Source organism: Fundulus heteroclitus, chromosome 3 (assembly GCF_011125445.2).
Source record: "Fundulus heteroclitus isolate FHET01 chromosome 3, MU-UCD_Fhet_4.1, whole genome shotgun sequence".
In the NCBI taxonomy this organism is placed as follows: domain Eukaryota; kingdom Metazoa; phylum Chordata; class Actinopteri; order Cyprinodontiformes; family Fundulidae; genus Fundulus; species Fundulus heteroclitus.
Genome location: NC_046363.1, coordinates 19,056,928 through 19,072,969, shown reverse-complemented (window position 1 = coordinate 19,072,969; position 16,042 = coordinate 19,056,928). Strand labels below are relative to the sequence as shown.

General features: G+C 42.4%; 1 protein-coding gene across 3 annotated transcripts in view; it reads left to right on the top strand.

The window, feature by feature from the left end:
- znf1035 (zinc finger protein 1035) overlaps nucleotides 1-16,042 on the top strand; it is a 76,228-nt gene that overhangs the window by 28,646 nt on the left and 31,540 nt on the right. For 2 of the 3 annotated variants that reach the window (XM_036131940.1, XM_036131934.1), the window contains 2 exons: nucleotides 5,193-5,250; nucleotides 5,332-14,789. The exons of the other annotated variant lie outside the window; for it this stretch is intronic. In XM_036131940.1, the coding sequence (XP_035987833.1) occupies nucleotides 5,373-14,189 (8,817 nt within the window). In that variant the 5' untranslated portion in view covers nucleotides 5,193-5,250; nucleotides 5,332-5,372 and the 3' untranslated portion in view covers nucleotides 14,190-14,789. Of the gene's footprint in view, nucleotides 1-5,192; nucleotides 5,251-5,331; nucleotides 14,790-16,042 lie in introns of those variants that run through there. 3 annotated transcript variants of the gene reach the window in all.

The following is a 16,042-nucleotide window of genomic DNA, read 5'->3' as shown; positions in this document are numbered from 1 at the left end:
ATGCACAATAAAATGCTCTGGCGACACTGAATTGTGCTTTATTGAATGTATTTGCAACTAAAAACTCTCAGCCAGCCAATTGGCTTTTGTGTTAATGGTCAGTCCATATCACTTGATGGGCCATGTGCGGAAATAGAAGTAGTGCTGCTGATTTTGGCAAAATTTAACAACACTTGGCATCAAAAGAACTAGTTTAAGGCTTGGTTAATGTCCGCTTCAAACAGCAACTTTGAAGTCTACTGCTGCTTATGCAAAAAACCACTGGGAATGTTGGATGTATGGGCGGTCAAGTCACATTTAGAAAGCGCTACCGCTGTGAATGTTCTGAGATAAATGACAGCTATCAGTCAGTTCTGCTGCACTGGCCCTAAAAAGCCCTGTACGACAAGCCTCTAGTAGAGCTGGTGTTACGGAACCAGTGAGTGATTATATCACAGTGTCAGTGAGAGCGGCAGTCATAACTGAGTGATGCTCACACCACCCTCACTTGAAATCAGCTTGGCTCTGTGACTACAGCCTTTATTCTGTTTAAGTGTTGAGTTAAATTCATCCCACTCAGTCCTGGCATTAGGAATGTGATCTTGGCAAGAATGTACCTCAGATCCAGCTTAGAACGCGTTTTTTGAAAAGGTCTTATGGTTTGCCAATTTGGCCACAAAGACGAGTCCTTAAGGCAGCGTTGCAGTTACATTATAGAAGCTACTTGATAACTAATGTGCATCTACTTCCAATGCAAAAGCTGAACTGCTATTTTGTTATCTCACACAACACCAATAAGCTTGTAATTTATGTCACCTTAGATTGGCACATGTCTTTATTTAATGAGTAATTTGAGCTGCCATTTGAATCGAGTGGGTTGACCTTTTTCTTTCTTTCTTTTTTCTTCTACTTTTAGGGTGTATTCAGTTGCCTGCAATAGGGTAGTGGACTGGCATACACAACAAAATTGATGTCTGCAGATTGTTTAAATAATTACCTTTAAGGCAATAGCAGACTTAACCTTCTGGATGTCTAAGTAATTTCCAAAAGGACAAAGGGAGCAATGGGAGTTTGATAAAATCCTAGAACTGCTACACCTCTGGAACTGCCAAACAAGGTAGTAACAGCACTGTAATTACCAACTTGTTAAACAATTACCCAGCTTGGTGATATGAGCTTTGGGATGCAGCTCTAAATCATGTTAATGTGACCAACTACCCTTGACAGCTAAGGCAAGACTATCTTGGTTTTGTTGCACATCCATTTTCTTACCTTCAACCAGCTGGATGGGAAAAGGATATGGTTTAAGTGCAGGGACACCACGCTGGTGTTGTCATTTATTTGGGGACATTGTGGGAGGTGACCATGGCTGGCGGCCTATGGTTTACGTGGATGGTCTGGGCTGGCTGTGGGCACTGAGCTAGGCCTGGTGGGGGTCCCGCTCCCTTGACCTCCCATTCGCTGATCGGCCAGGATGGCATGATGCCTTGGTTTCATTGGATTTATCCCAATGCGTCTCTGTTTTGGGGGCTGTTTCAACTGTGCTTCATTGCCAACCTGTCTGTGTCGGGGATATGGCTACTCTCTAGGAGTGCCTGGTGTCTACCTGCATGAGGGTGCTCTACCCTGTTGAGGCCAGCTGCTCTTCAGTGCTTCAGGGTTACTATTCTTCTCATCATTATAGCATCTTTGCAATTCCAGGTGACAAACTAGCACACACACACACACACAGTTTCACACTCACACCAACAAATCAAAAAGGTTGAAGGTCATACAAACACAGGGTTGCATTCTATTAAAGTAGTCTATGTAGATGCCAGATACAACCCTGATAGTCAAATCAATTTGGACACCAGCTCCAAATATCCTTTTTTTGATATTAAGCTGTCCTGGCACATGTAGGCAACCAGCTTGTGCTGTGACAAGACAGGTGAAAAAAAATACAATGGAACAAAACAAATAAGGAGTCCTGAACCACTGATGTGGTTTGCCTTCAAGAATGGAACATTTTAAGATGTAAGACATCTCTTACACAGATAATGCACTATATTGGCCCTGCAAAGTTTCGCTTAAGGCCTTACTTGGTCCTTTGATGCTGGCTTCGTTTTAGAAAGCTGACGTCTTAGTCTTTGCCTCTTGATTGGTAACTTATGAAGGACCAGTCGCAGCTTGGACAGCCACACATGGCTTTCAAATTTGACCACTGACGAGCATTAATGTGGCAGCTGTTAGAGGGTTGGATATCTTTTATGGCAAGCAATCATTCTCTCCTTAAGGTTGATGTGCTCCAAGTAGGAAAAATCAACAAGGATTCGAGTGATTTTGGTAAAGGGCCAAATTGTTATGGTAAGACATTTGGGGCTGAGCATGTCACATGCTCCTGGTCTGCAGTAGCCTATATCCATCAAAATCTATCCAAAGAAAAGAAATGAACACAAGTAGTCTAATTCACGATGAGTTACTGAAGATCAACGTGCTGCAAAAGTTGAAGCTTGTTTTGACAGATTTGAGAATACACAATGCATTTCAGTTCCATCTGTATGGTGCAGCATAGTCACAGACCAGCCAGGGTACCCTTGTCAATATTTAGACATAAAATATGAGTACTTAATCATCAGAATATGACAAGTAACAGTAGGGGAAGGAGGCCTAGTCTGATGAATCATTCTTTGAATTCACATGAGTAGGAAACGTCACACCAGGAGGCACTGTACAAAGAAGACAAGATGGTGGAGCCAGTTTAGTAGCTTGCGCAGTGTTCTTTCCCAGAAACCTTGGCTTTGAGCTACCATGTGGATATTACTATGACACATACCCACCTGCCTGAAAACCCATGTAAACCCTTTCTTTAAAACTATTTGCTTATGGCTTGGACATATTTCAACATGATTACGCAACATGCCATAATGTAAAAATAGTTCAACAATAGTGTGAAAAGTTTGAGTTTGTTAATATGTGAAATGCTTAACCACCAAGACAAGAGAATATTCCTCAAATATTAGGTAAGATATTTGCCAGCTGTTTGGTAATATTTTTTGACAGATGTCAAACAGTTCTAGCAACAGAGCAAACCATAAGGGGCTCAGAGGTCAACCATGTCTTGAGCTCGTTGAAGCAAGAAAGGATGGAGAACAAGTCCTACCTGTCATGACTGCAGCAGATGAAGTTTTATATAGCACTTTAATCAAATTGATAAATGAGGGATAAAAGGAAAGGCAATGGCCTAAGCGAACAAAGGCTTTAATGGCATCCAGCGACAATGAAGTGTGAGGCATCGTTTTATCCATCACATGTAACAGTCTTAGCTTTGGAAATGCAGCCAATCTTGATCTCACAAACCCTGTTTGATCACAGTGCTTTGTATTATATCTTTGTAATCTCTTAGCCAATACCTTTGCATAAACCTTAATGTCCCCATTCAGCAATTAAATGGACTTGTAGGTCTCCCAAGATAACCTTGTAATCTCCCAAATCAGGGAATTGAAGTTGATGTGTTTATAAAACTGGCTTTGGTTTATGCTACCTATGTATATGTTTCAGTTCTGTAAAACTTGTTTCTTTAGATTTGGTAGCTGCCATAGAGATTCCAATTGTTTGATAGAACTTATTGGCAAACGGCCCTCATTTGTAGAACATAAATGTGACTCTTGAATTATAGTAATAGTAGGTTGGCATATGGGACACCCAATAGATAAGATGATAACCCCAGAACGCGAAGAGGCGCTTGGGTTATCTTCTTGACCAGGCAGGAGGTGTTGGTTGACCAGGACATGTCCGCTGAGATGTGGGTCCCCAGAAACTTGAAACTGGAGACGCACTCAACAGCCATTCCATTGATGTGGATAGTGTCGTGTGTGCCTGTTGAATCTTTTCTGAAGTCCACGAGCAATGGCTCCTTCGATTTGGTGGTGTTTAGGAGCTGGTTATTTTTAGTGCACCATGTGGCCAGGTGCTTGATCTCCTCCCTGTAGGCTGTCTCATCGTTGTTGCTGACGAGGCCAATCACTGTAGTGTCGTCCGCAAACTTGATGATGGAGTTGGATGCGTACACAGGCTTGCAGTCGTGGGTGAAGAGGGAGTAGAGAAACGGGCTTAGCACACAGCCCTGTGGTACACCAGTGTTGAGTGTGATGGACGTGCAGCAGTATTGCCTGATCGGACATTCTGGGGTCTGTAGATCAGAAAGTCCAAAATCCAGTTGCACATGGAGGTGTTGATGCCCAGGTCTCGAAGTTTGGCTTGAGAAGCAAACATCCTCCAGTCTGTGTGTAGAAACCTGAAGGATACTGCCAGAGACAATGCTTGTCAGGGGCTCATAGTGTGAAGGATGGTGAATTAAAATTGGGATGATTGTGGCAGAGCGCCCTTGCACAGCAGCTATCTTGCCATTTCCCCAAGTGGCTGTCATCTTTATGGAATCTTGAAGGGAGCACCTGGTTGTGTCCAGTTTGTAGTGTAATGATGCTCTTTGTGGGAATATGGCCCTAATAGTGCTCGCTGGAAACTTAAGTAGTTTAGAAATTATTCTATAACCAATATCATCAGACATCAGTAGGGCTGGGTATCATCTAGGATGAGCCGATTCGATACGATTCTCGATACACAGCTCACGATACGATACGATTCTCGATACATAGCTCAGCTTGATTTGATTCCAATATCGATATTTATTACTTTGAATTAATGCTCAGTGATTCAATCACCAAAATCAGCCAAATATTATGTTTATGTTCTATTTATTGATCACAGACATATTAACAGGAAAATAAAGTGCATTTGCTTCAATGCATTTAACGTGTCACAGAAACCAAAAATGTGCCCAAACATCTGATTTTTAGGGACAAAGGAGCTTCTAAAATCCTGTCGGCCGTTCCACAAATTCGTCTCACTTGCTCTCCTTCGCTGTGAACTGTAATGGTTGCGCTGTAATAACGCCCCCTAGAGGTTGAGAGGTATATCGATATTGAAAGCCAGAATATCGATATTAAATCGTTTTTAAAAATATCGATATTAATCTTTATATCGATTTTTATGCACAGCCCTAGACATCAGTGTGTGTTCACTAATGAGGTTTGAGAACGGTTTTGAGAACGCTTAATGGTTGAGAACACTTAAAAATTGGCGAGGTGTTAAGTACTTTTTTTTTACATGCGGTATTCAATGTCTTTGAAAAGACATGGAGTTTTAACAATGCTTCATGTGTTTTAACACAGACTTCCAACCAGATGTGGCTCCGATAACCTGGGATGGTGCCTCTCTGGCCAAATAAAGGTGAGCAAATATGCTTCTTGGTGTAAGAGATTGTCATAGATTTTTTTTTTTAACTAATGATAGTTTTTTGTTTGCTTTCAGGATTGGATGCACAACTCCATTTCTACTAGTCTCTCTACATAATGGCTCATGGCTGGGATTCATACTTTCCAAACCTTCCACCTCGTTCATCAGATCCTCGAAACCTGAGGAGGAGGGAGGACTCGGATAGACCTCTATCCCAGCATATAGGGAACTTTGTCGGGCATCATAATTTCTCCGGTCCTGTTGGCTCAGGAGAAGTTCCTGTACCAAACACAAACTACAATGCAAACTATTGCAGAAATACCAGTTTTGAAACTCCAAGGACAGACTGTGTTTATAATAGGTACTATGAAAGGCAATGGCAAGCTGATCGACAACAAATGGGACGGGATTACCCACAAAGATATAGGAGCAGAAATTCTCCCAGTTTTGCTCCAAATCCATTGCCACCATCGGGATCTTATCATCCATCATTTGCACCAGATTTTCATCGTCCTAAGCAGGACCGAGACATGCGGGCAGCACCATATCGTGGGAACTACTCTGCTATAAACAACTGCTCTGACACAGATGCAAGGGAAGCAAGGCCTTCATGCAAGTTCACTCGAAGTAACTTTTTTCCAAGACCAAAAACTGACATTGTTTTAAATGAAAACTCAGCAAAATACATTTTCTCTGCAACTGGAAACAGAAATTCTCAGACTGAAAGACTGTGCCCTAATATTCCAGAGACAAGTTCATTTTCAGTCAAAGGTTACAGGGAACACAATCACTCTTCTGCTACCTCGCCTGGTGTAATGACTGCTGGAAATGAATATGATGGAAATGATGCATTTCATGATCAAAAACAAAATGTCTATGAGGATGGAGCCCTTACTGCAGAAGCTACATTTTCAGACTTCCACTTGACTAAAAAATGTTCTGGAGATGGAAATCATGAGCATTTAGTGGACAAGGAAGGGGATAAGCTTCTAAAATCAACCGCCCCAACTACATTTGACAGTAAACAGGATTACCGGAAGGATGATCATTTAGATAACATCAATCAAGATGAGGTATTCAATAATCCAAATTCAACTGATGATAAAGACTCAGTTGTGAAGGAGAATGAGCTTGAAAAAAGTCCGGGCTTAGAAAACCTTTGGAAAAAATCATGCTCATTGGATGACGAATTATTTGACGAAAAAACATCCATAATTCCAGATTCTACTAACTTCGAAGATGAAATAATGGAAACTGAACATGAAGAAGCAATCCAGAAGGATATGTCTCTCCCACTTGTTCTGAATGAATCGAGTTCTTCAAATGACGACGACGATGAGCAAAGTGAAAGCATTGAGTTCAGTTTGCAGTTACCTGAACAACAATCATGTGAAAGTCTTGGTGGGATGAGTGATGATCATTCAAGCGACTCCAACACAGGCACAAACAGTCAAGAAATGCAGAACGATGAAGAATTTTCAAGTGCAGCAGTCGAGGAAATTTCCACTTTATCTCCAGATATAGATTGTTGCAGACAAGATGACACTAGGGATCCATCCTCTGAAGAGATGAGTAATCCCAAAAATAAATGTGTGGCTAGTCCTGTACTGTTGAACTCATCACATAGCTCAAGTGACGATGAAAATATCCAGACAGATAAAGGAGCTGCTAAGTCAAAAATGTTTTCCCACGATCCAGATTGCATTGGCCCCAGCGCCATCGACTGCATTTTGAAGAATTCCGCTAATGAGAATTATGAACAAGATCTTGTTCATGCAGATTCCTGTTTGCAACCATCCTCTTCGGGCACTGGTTTTTCTAATGATCTTGGTGATGAAAACAGTAAATGTGTTGAAAGTCATCAAGAATCCCTACTAAAGCAAAATAATTCAGGCACAAACTCATACACAGTTAAGGAAAAGGGAAGACGATCGGAGAAGAAGGCTTCTCTAAGTCAAAACTCTAGGCCCACTATGGATGATATTGTTAGTCATTCAAAAGTCCTTTTAAAGGAAAGTAGGCTGGGCACAAACTTGCATGCTGATCAGGACATGGGAAGCTCAACAGACAAGGAAGCTCCAAGCTTGCCTTCAGGTCTAGAATCTAGTCCCTGTGTCACAGACACTGCTTCCAATGATGATGGTGTTAATCGTTCAGAATCCCTGCACCCAAATGCCTTAAACACAGATTTGCTTCCCTTTTCATCTGAAAGCTCAAACGCTACCTCCCCTACAGATCCAAAAAATATTACCAGAGCTGACAGTAACACAGAGAGAGATTTCAGTGATTTAAAGTCCTGTTTACTGCCAAATGCAGCAAGTGATGTCAATTCACTCTCAGAAGAGGAGTTGACAAGTCATGAGGAGAAAACAGCCTTCCTCCAAGATCCACAAACTTCAATATATGAAGGTTTTGTGGATCAACAACAAACAGAACATGTACATTTTTCCAAAGATGCAAACGATGAAAAGTCAGACCTGTCAGAACCTGGCCTGTTGTACGGGGAGCCTCTGTCCGGAGATGAGTCCTCATGTGATGCTGTCGAAACGTACAATGTTTCAAATAAGCTTCAAGAAACAACTATAAAGACACCTGGTGAGAGCCCCGTGGACCAGTTAGAATGGCCAGCACCTCAGCTGACATCTTCTGTACAGATGAGACCATTCCTGCACCCTGTTGTAAAATTAATGAACATGGAGTCAGCAGATGGAATAATCAACACATACAGTTGTGCTGTTTGCCAACACATATCCGACAGTGTGGATCATCTAATCGAGCACCACTACTGTTGCCACCCTATGCCGAGTTATCAGTTTTGCAAGGCGTGTAACGTCTATTTGATTAAAAACGAACACCATATGTGCAGTCAGATCACCCCACAGAAGAAGAAAAACTCTGGCCCCTACAAGTGCAATAGGTGCGGACTCGTATTTTCAAGAATACTTCACTATGTCAGGCATATGCGTGATCACACGGGCATAACACCATATCGGTGCACTGGATGTGGCTTGTACTTTGCACAGTCTAGTTCTTTAAATCATCACAAAAAAGTTCCTGGTAGGTGCAAGCAGCTTATGGCACCTAAGAAGAGCCCCACTGTTGATAAAACTGAAACACCAACACAGAATGATGTGGCCCAAAAAACTTTAGACGAGAACATAAAGCAATGTTACATCAGGCTCACTGACATCTCCAAAACCAATGTCTGCCATTTATGTTATCAAAGCTTTTCTTCTGCAAAGAAGACCAAAAGGCACATCTACAACGTGCACTCAAAAAAAGGCATGGAGACGTTACATAAATGCCCTCTTTGTCCGAGGCATTTCAAGTACTCCTACAACAGGGCTCGGCATTTGCGTTTCTGTGTCCGAGGTGCGATATGTGGAGGAAAGGTGAAAGATGGTGATAAATATGTCTGTCCCTTGTGCAAAGCTGCCTTCACAGCAACATCCAACAGATATAGACATATTAAACTAATTTGCCTGCGAGAAACTATAAATCGGCTCGCAAGGGAGGGGATACGATTGTATCACAAGTCCAGGAAAGACAAAGATCAGAAACCACAATCTAAAGAAGCCATACAGATGACACAAGGGAAGGAGGGAGAATCAAAAACGCAGGCACCCCAAGTTCCAACAGCACCCACCATTCAGTACAAATGCAGTCATTGCCCTGCTATTTTTTTCCATCCCTCGGGAAAGTATAGACACATGAAAAAACATGAGTTGTTTAAACGCACTGGCAAAATAATCAGGTACAGGAAATCTGCCGTGTCCAAACCTGCATCTTCAGTTGACGCGATAACTGAAGAGGGCGGCAGTCAACCAGACACGGCACCAGAATTTCCAAAACCTACTTTGAGCTGTCGCTTTTGTGGACTAGGTTTTGATGTTCTGTCTTCGCTAAAGACACATGAGCGTGGTCATCATGGCGAAAGACCATACCGCTGTCTGGAATGTCGAAAGGGATTTAAGAAACTTGCCCATCTGATTAATCACAAAGTTGTTCACCTGAAGAAGATACAATGCACATCCTGTAAAATGATTCTGCCTACAATTGGGGACTTGATCCAACATCGAAACTCCCACCCAAGAAGCAAAAAGGGAATGCTCCAGTGCCCAGAGTGCCCAGCGCAGTTCCCATATCCAGTGTATCTGCTTAGGCATCTAAAGACACACAAAAGTAAAGACAAGACACAGAACCCTGAGGGGGAAACTCAAGCGAAGCCACAACAATTCTCAGAAACTGTCAAAGGGAATAATAAGCCCAAGCTGTTGCATTGTTCCTTGTGCAAAGAAACATTTGAGGATGCCCATATACTTAGAAAACACTCTTTCACTCACATTTCAGGCTCTTCAAACGAGTGTCCATTCTGCAGGAGAAGATGTACATCTCGTCATGCTCTGACCAGGCACATGGTCAAACACACCGGGGACAAGCCTTTTTCCTGTGGCACCTGTGGAAAACAGTTCTATCGCTCAATATACCTCAAAATACACTCAGAGACTTGCACACATCAAAAAAACAATCTCTCTGTAGAAGCAAATTATAATAATAATCTGAAATATAAAAAGCATTGTTGCACCATTTGTCCTCGGAGGTTTTGGAAACGAATCCGTTTAGAAAAACACCTCCTCGCCCACAAGAAAAGGTCGCTGCGTTTGTGTGAAGATTGTGGTCAGTACTACGGAGTGCATGTGCTCTCTCGTCATAAGCTGATTTGCGCCGAGACCAAAAAGACCTCTGCTGACAAATCAGACATTGCTGACAAATCAGACATTGCTGACAAATCAGACATTGCTGACAAATCAGACAATGCTGACCAATTAGACAATGCTGACCAATTAGACAATGCTGACCAATTAGACAGTGCTGACCAATTAGACAATGCTGACCAATCCGACAGTGCTGACCAATCAGACACTGCTGACAAAGCAGACACTGCTGACAAAGCAGACAATTCTAATATTGAGTCAGACTCAACTCAAGTAAGCCAGACTTTCCAAAAAACGCCTTCCCACTCTAATGCAAGCAAGATGTTCAAGTTGAAATGCCCCTATTGTTCAAAACGTTTCCAGTACACATCATATTTATTGAGACACATCGTTTCACATACTGGCGTTCAACCCTTTAGATGCATGCACTGCGGCCAGAGATTCAGATCACAAAGTCTGAGTTTAAAGCATGAAGCCTTTTGTAATGCTGAGTCAAATCCAGATCAGCCAAAACCCAGTATTAATGCTGAGGCAGATACGGCATCACAAGATATCCTACCAGAGGATGAAGCTGAGTTGAAGTGCAAGTTCTGCACTCAGACGTTTGTGAATGCAAGAAGCCTGAGGAATCACATTCTGACACACAATGAGGTGAAGCCGTATCGCTGCAAAGCCTGCGACAGCTGCTTTTCACGGTATGACCATCTGAAAGTGCACCAGGCTCTGTGCAAAAGTAAAAACACACGGCTGGAAGTGAGAATCCCCAAAATCAGCCTGGAAGATATTGGCAAAGGTTGGCAAAGTAAATTCAACCTAAAGCCTGTTGAAGAGCAGGAGAGTTTTGACTGTAAGGTCTGCTTGAAAAGCTTCCCAACTGAGAATAGACTTTCTAGGCACACGACTATGTTCCACACCGTGAAGAAATTCAAGTGCTCAAGGTGTGGTTCTGCTTTCTCCCACGAAAAAACTTTGAAACAACACCAAAGGATAAAAAAGTGCAGAAAGCCGAGGAACACATCAAGCACTCTGCTGCAGAAAACTGATGAACCAAATGACAACATTGCCAAACAACTTGATGGCATACGAAAAAAAATGTTGGTGAGGATTCAGCCTTTATTCAACAAAGACTTAAAGTTTGCATGCAGCTACTGCCCTCGTGCTTTCAAAAACAGCTGGCAGTTAAATGTGCACAATCGCTTACACACAGGAGAGCGGCCTTATTCGTGCGAGCATTGTGGCGAGAGATTCATAAGGAGCGACTATGTGTTGCGTCATTATCCCAAGTGCAAGGAGAAAACTCAGCCAAGAACTGCTCTCTGTGAAAGGTGCGGTGGATTTTTCTCTGAAAAACAACTGGAAAACCACAAAGAAATGTGCATTCTGAGATCTTCCTCACCAGCCGTCCCCAAAAGCAAGCAGCCACCTTCCCAAGGCCCACCAAAAGGCTTCTCATGTGCATACTGCAGTTCACGATTCCTGCTGTTTTCACAACTTCAAGAGCATTTTCTAAGTACGCACAAGCTGGAAACGGAGACTTCGCCAATGTCAACTGCTCCACTGCAACAACATCTGTCCAACATGCCAAAAATCAAAGAAGAGCCTGTGGATGAGAGTTACGGAAAAGCTCCAAGCAACGATGCTGATATTGCTAGAACAGACACAACTCTGACGACTGACGCCTCAGAACTGCTTGTCTGCCAAGAGTGTAACATGTGTTTCACTAATAAAGCGGGACTAACTGGTCATCAGCGCACACATTCAACAGAAAAACCATATGTCTGTAAATACTGCAACAGGGGCTTCTGGAACAAAACTCAACACCGAAATCACTACAGGAAATGCAAAAACGTACCCCTACAGCTGGACATCCCTGTAAAAGCAGAGATTGATTATGCTTTTAGTGGCTCCAAGGCCAAAGACTTGGAAACTGCAGCAACAACAGCTAGTACAAAAGTTTCACAAGCTAACGTGCCCTGCAAAGAAGAGCCGAAGGAGGAATCGACACAGAGCCCAAATGAAAATCAGGTCCAGAGCAGCAACTCGGAAAAGAAAGAAACAGAAAAGAAGACCGTCCAGTACCAGTGTTCAGAATGTGATAAAAGCTTCACTGATGGCCTGTTGCTCATAAGTCACCTTGAAGACCATGGAAGAGAGGAGCAAGAGAAAAAAGGTAATAAATGTTCAAAGTGTGGGCGAATGTTCTCTAATCCAGGAAACCTGAGAAGACACATGAAACTGCATGTGGTTCACCATAAGTACTTTTGCTCAGTTTGTCCCAGGGCGTTCAGCACCACGACTGATCTCGAAAAACACAGAATGAGCCACGATGACAACAGACCCTTTCCTTGCAAACTGTGTAAGCAACGGTTTTGGACGAGGGTAGCGTTATGTGACCATTACAGTGGAGAACATGCGGACGAAATATTTCACTGCCAGTGTTGCAGCAAAGTGTATGCATCCAAACGGTCACTGTGTAGGCATTATAAAAAATGGCACCCAAAAGAGCTGAGGGAACTTGGGAGTGCACATCTGCAAAGGGGCAGTATTGACCAGCAGTCTAGCAGTTATGTAAGTACGAATGGTGATAGCGATGAAGACCAAAACCTTGATAGCGACAGCGAGTCCGACTCTGCCCCTTACTTCCCTTGCCACGTGTGCGGGAAGACGTTCCCAACATCCGAAAGTCTCGAGGATCACCAGTTGTGTCACCTGGGCAAGAAGCCACACGAATGTGCCGAGTGCGGTAAATGTTTCTTCCAGGCGTCCCAGCTGCAGCAGCATCAGCGAATGCACAAGTCTGAGTTTCAGTGTCAAACATGCGGCAGAGGGTTTGTTTCGCTGTTTGCGCTGCGGAACCATAAGCACACTCACGGGAAGAGTCGCCCGTTCCGTTGTTCCAAGTGTCACCTCGGCTTCGCCGGACCCACGCAGCTAGCAGAGCACATGTCCACCCACCGCGAAGAGAGCTTTCCATGTGACATCTGCAACAAGATATTTCGGTGTAAGAGCAGCAGGGCTGAGCATCGGAAAACCCACACGGCATCAAGCGAGGGCTTCCCATCCTCTGCTTCAAAGGGTGAACGTGATCAGCCCAAAAGTGCATTTGGATATACCGCAGAGTTCAAGTACCGCTGCGGCATCTGTTGTGAGCGCTTCAGAGATCCAGAGGAACTCTCGGAACACGGTTGCTTGGAAGCCAGAGAGCGGCCCTATGCTTGCGCGGAGTGCAATAAACACTTTCTTCATGCATCTCACCTGAAAAAGCACCGGAACGCCCATCGGCAGTCGTGGTCTGAGCGAGAATATCCGTGCAATCGGTGCAACAGTAGCTTTTCTTCCTCCCAGCTCTTCCTCAGCCACCTTGAAACCCACGTTGACACTGCGACAGGAATCAGTCGGGAAAGACACCCATCAGATGGCTTCATATGTCCCGTTTGCCACCAGTGTTTCCCCAGCGCCACAGAGCTGAGCCGTCATTTCCCCACGCACCCCGATTGTGTGCCTGAAAAAGATAAACGCGACTCGTCTGAAAGCAAGCTCGAGGAAGAAGAGCTACTTCACCCCACAGCGCCACCTGAATACGAGTGTGGAGAGTGCGGCGGCAGATTTCTGGGGAAAGATGCTCTCAGTCACCATAATTGTTTCCTCCAACAGCAGGATGTAGTGGAGAACACATACTCTGCAGCACACGCAGATCCGGCTCGTGAGGCTGCAGGGGACGAAGAGGAAGTCGACGTCACTGGAGAGGACCTGTACAGGTGCCACGAGTGCTTAATGCAGTTCTCCTCTAAAAGTGCCCTCCTGGAGCATCAAAACAGTCAACACCCAAATAACTGGAAGGCGTTCAAATGTGAGACCTGTGGAAAGACCTTCGCCAAGAAGTGTTACCTCAGAAAGCACGAGTCCAGGCAACATGGTCGTAAAGTTCAGCCCGCCGCTACAGGCGACCCGGGCAAGAAGTTCAAATGTGCCCAGTGTGCAGCCAGATTCAGCACAGGCCAGGATTTGTCCAACCACATGAGACTGCACGCTGAAAAGCAAGCCGGAGAGTACCGCTGTGACATGTGCTACAAGTCCTTCAGCAAGCGGGCTCTTCTGAAGCAGCACCAGGAGAGTCACGTCGGCGAGGTCGTGTACGAATGCACAGAGTGCGACAAAGCTTTTGCTTTTCCTCATCTGCTGGAAGAACATCAGCGTTCTCATGCAGCATCCTCTTGAGTAATGGGTTCCAGTTTATCACGTATACCTTCTCTCTAACTAACTCGAGGTATTTTAAAGTCCTTTTATGCTTCTGTGTACTTCCAGCCGTTCGGACCTTACTCGTTTTGCGTTTTCAAAAAGCACTTCACATGCATCAGTTTGACAGAACATCTCTTTAGTTGTGTGTCTTTTCAGTTGTATTACTGGGATTTGTAAAACAAAACAGTTTGAGACGATGTGTGTAAATCTGTGTTAACATTGTTCAATTGTTAGAGAAAAATGCATACTGAACAATATGTCCTGATTGAGGAGTTCTGTTTAAAGGGTTCAGCATATACTGTTGGCAATATGTACGGTCGGCTTTACCCGGTTCATTTTATTTCTTTGAAACGGCTTTCTATACAACTATTCCTGTACAATATTGTTTTATAGGTTTCTCTCTATTTCTTGGATGCCTTTTACCAATTGTTTTTTGTTGGTTTTGTTTCTTTTTAATGTGGATTAAAAAAAATCTTGTACAGACATCAAAATTATGCTTTAATGGGAATATTCTTTTCACCACCTGTTGTAATGATCTTAGTTGATACATTTAAGTAGTAAAGCCAACTTTAAAATCCATTTGTAGTTCTGCTTCATTTCTCTACACCTTGTTGCTACCTCAGAAGAAGTGGATTACTTTGTGTAACGCCTCACTGTGATATAGCAAAACAGCTGATGGGGCTTAAAAACATTTAAAAGTAGAAAAAAGAATTTAATACAATTACATGTGGATTCTGTAGTTATTACAGAAACGTGGGCTTAATGAAAACCTTTTTAAGCAGCTATTAAACATTATTTTAAAGGGGTACTTTTAATCTAACAAATGAACTTCTTTGGAATGCATATTCTAATTTATTGGATATGAACAATTTATCGCCAAGCAATGACTGGACTTGTTAATTTTACAGAATGAGGAAACTTGGAGATAAATCTGCTAAAACAAATTCTAAAATTAAATAAACTTCCAAACATTAGTGAATATTATTGATGCATAAAAGAAGTCACTTTAACCCCTTGTTTTAAATATTTTAATGAAACAAACTATTCATCAATTGTGTCCTTTATATTAACAATATTAAATGATATTGTTTTCTCATTCCAGCCTGTATATTTCTGGTTAAGTCAGCAGTAGAACAGTAATGTAAAAATTTGTAATTTTCTTTATGTTTACACAGCACTGCATAACATCTGAATATTAAATATAGCTGTTTTTTTTCCTTAAGACCTTCAAAAATATTTATTCTTAGACAAAATAGCTTTAATGTAAACTGAAGCATCAGCTGTATTTTTTATATAATAAAAAATAAATTGAAACACTGAAAAGCATCAGTAAGAAACAGTTTTCCTTTAAATTTGTGAACCTTTCATCTTAATAATTTCAAATATTTACTAGTTGGTGTAGAACATTACAGTTTAAGTATTTTTTTCTCTCCTTTTTGTTGAACTACTGGGGCTTTCTTTTCAATACATTTGTTGGGTAATTTCAAATAAATCTTTTAACATAGTTGTCATGATATATGGTTATATGGTGCCCTTAATATTGTTTTAACATAACCATGAGGTACCACCAATGACAATTTAGAGAAAGATTTGATTTTCTGTAAAATTTCAGAAACCCAATATTTGTAAAGCCAATTTTTTTATGTTAAAATTGTAACACTAACAATTTATTTTTCCACATCTGACTTATTGTATAGCAGTATGATCTATACTCAGTGCTCAGAATGCACACAGATTACACATAACATGCAGACAAGACAATCTTTCCAAACTTTTTCTCCTGAAATCACTTTATTGCACTGACTGCTTCCTGAGAAGCTTAAAGCATGCAA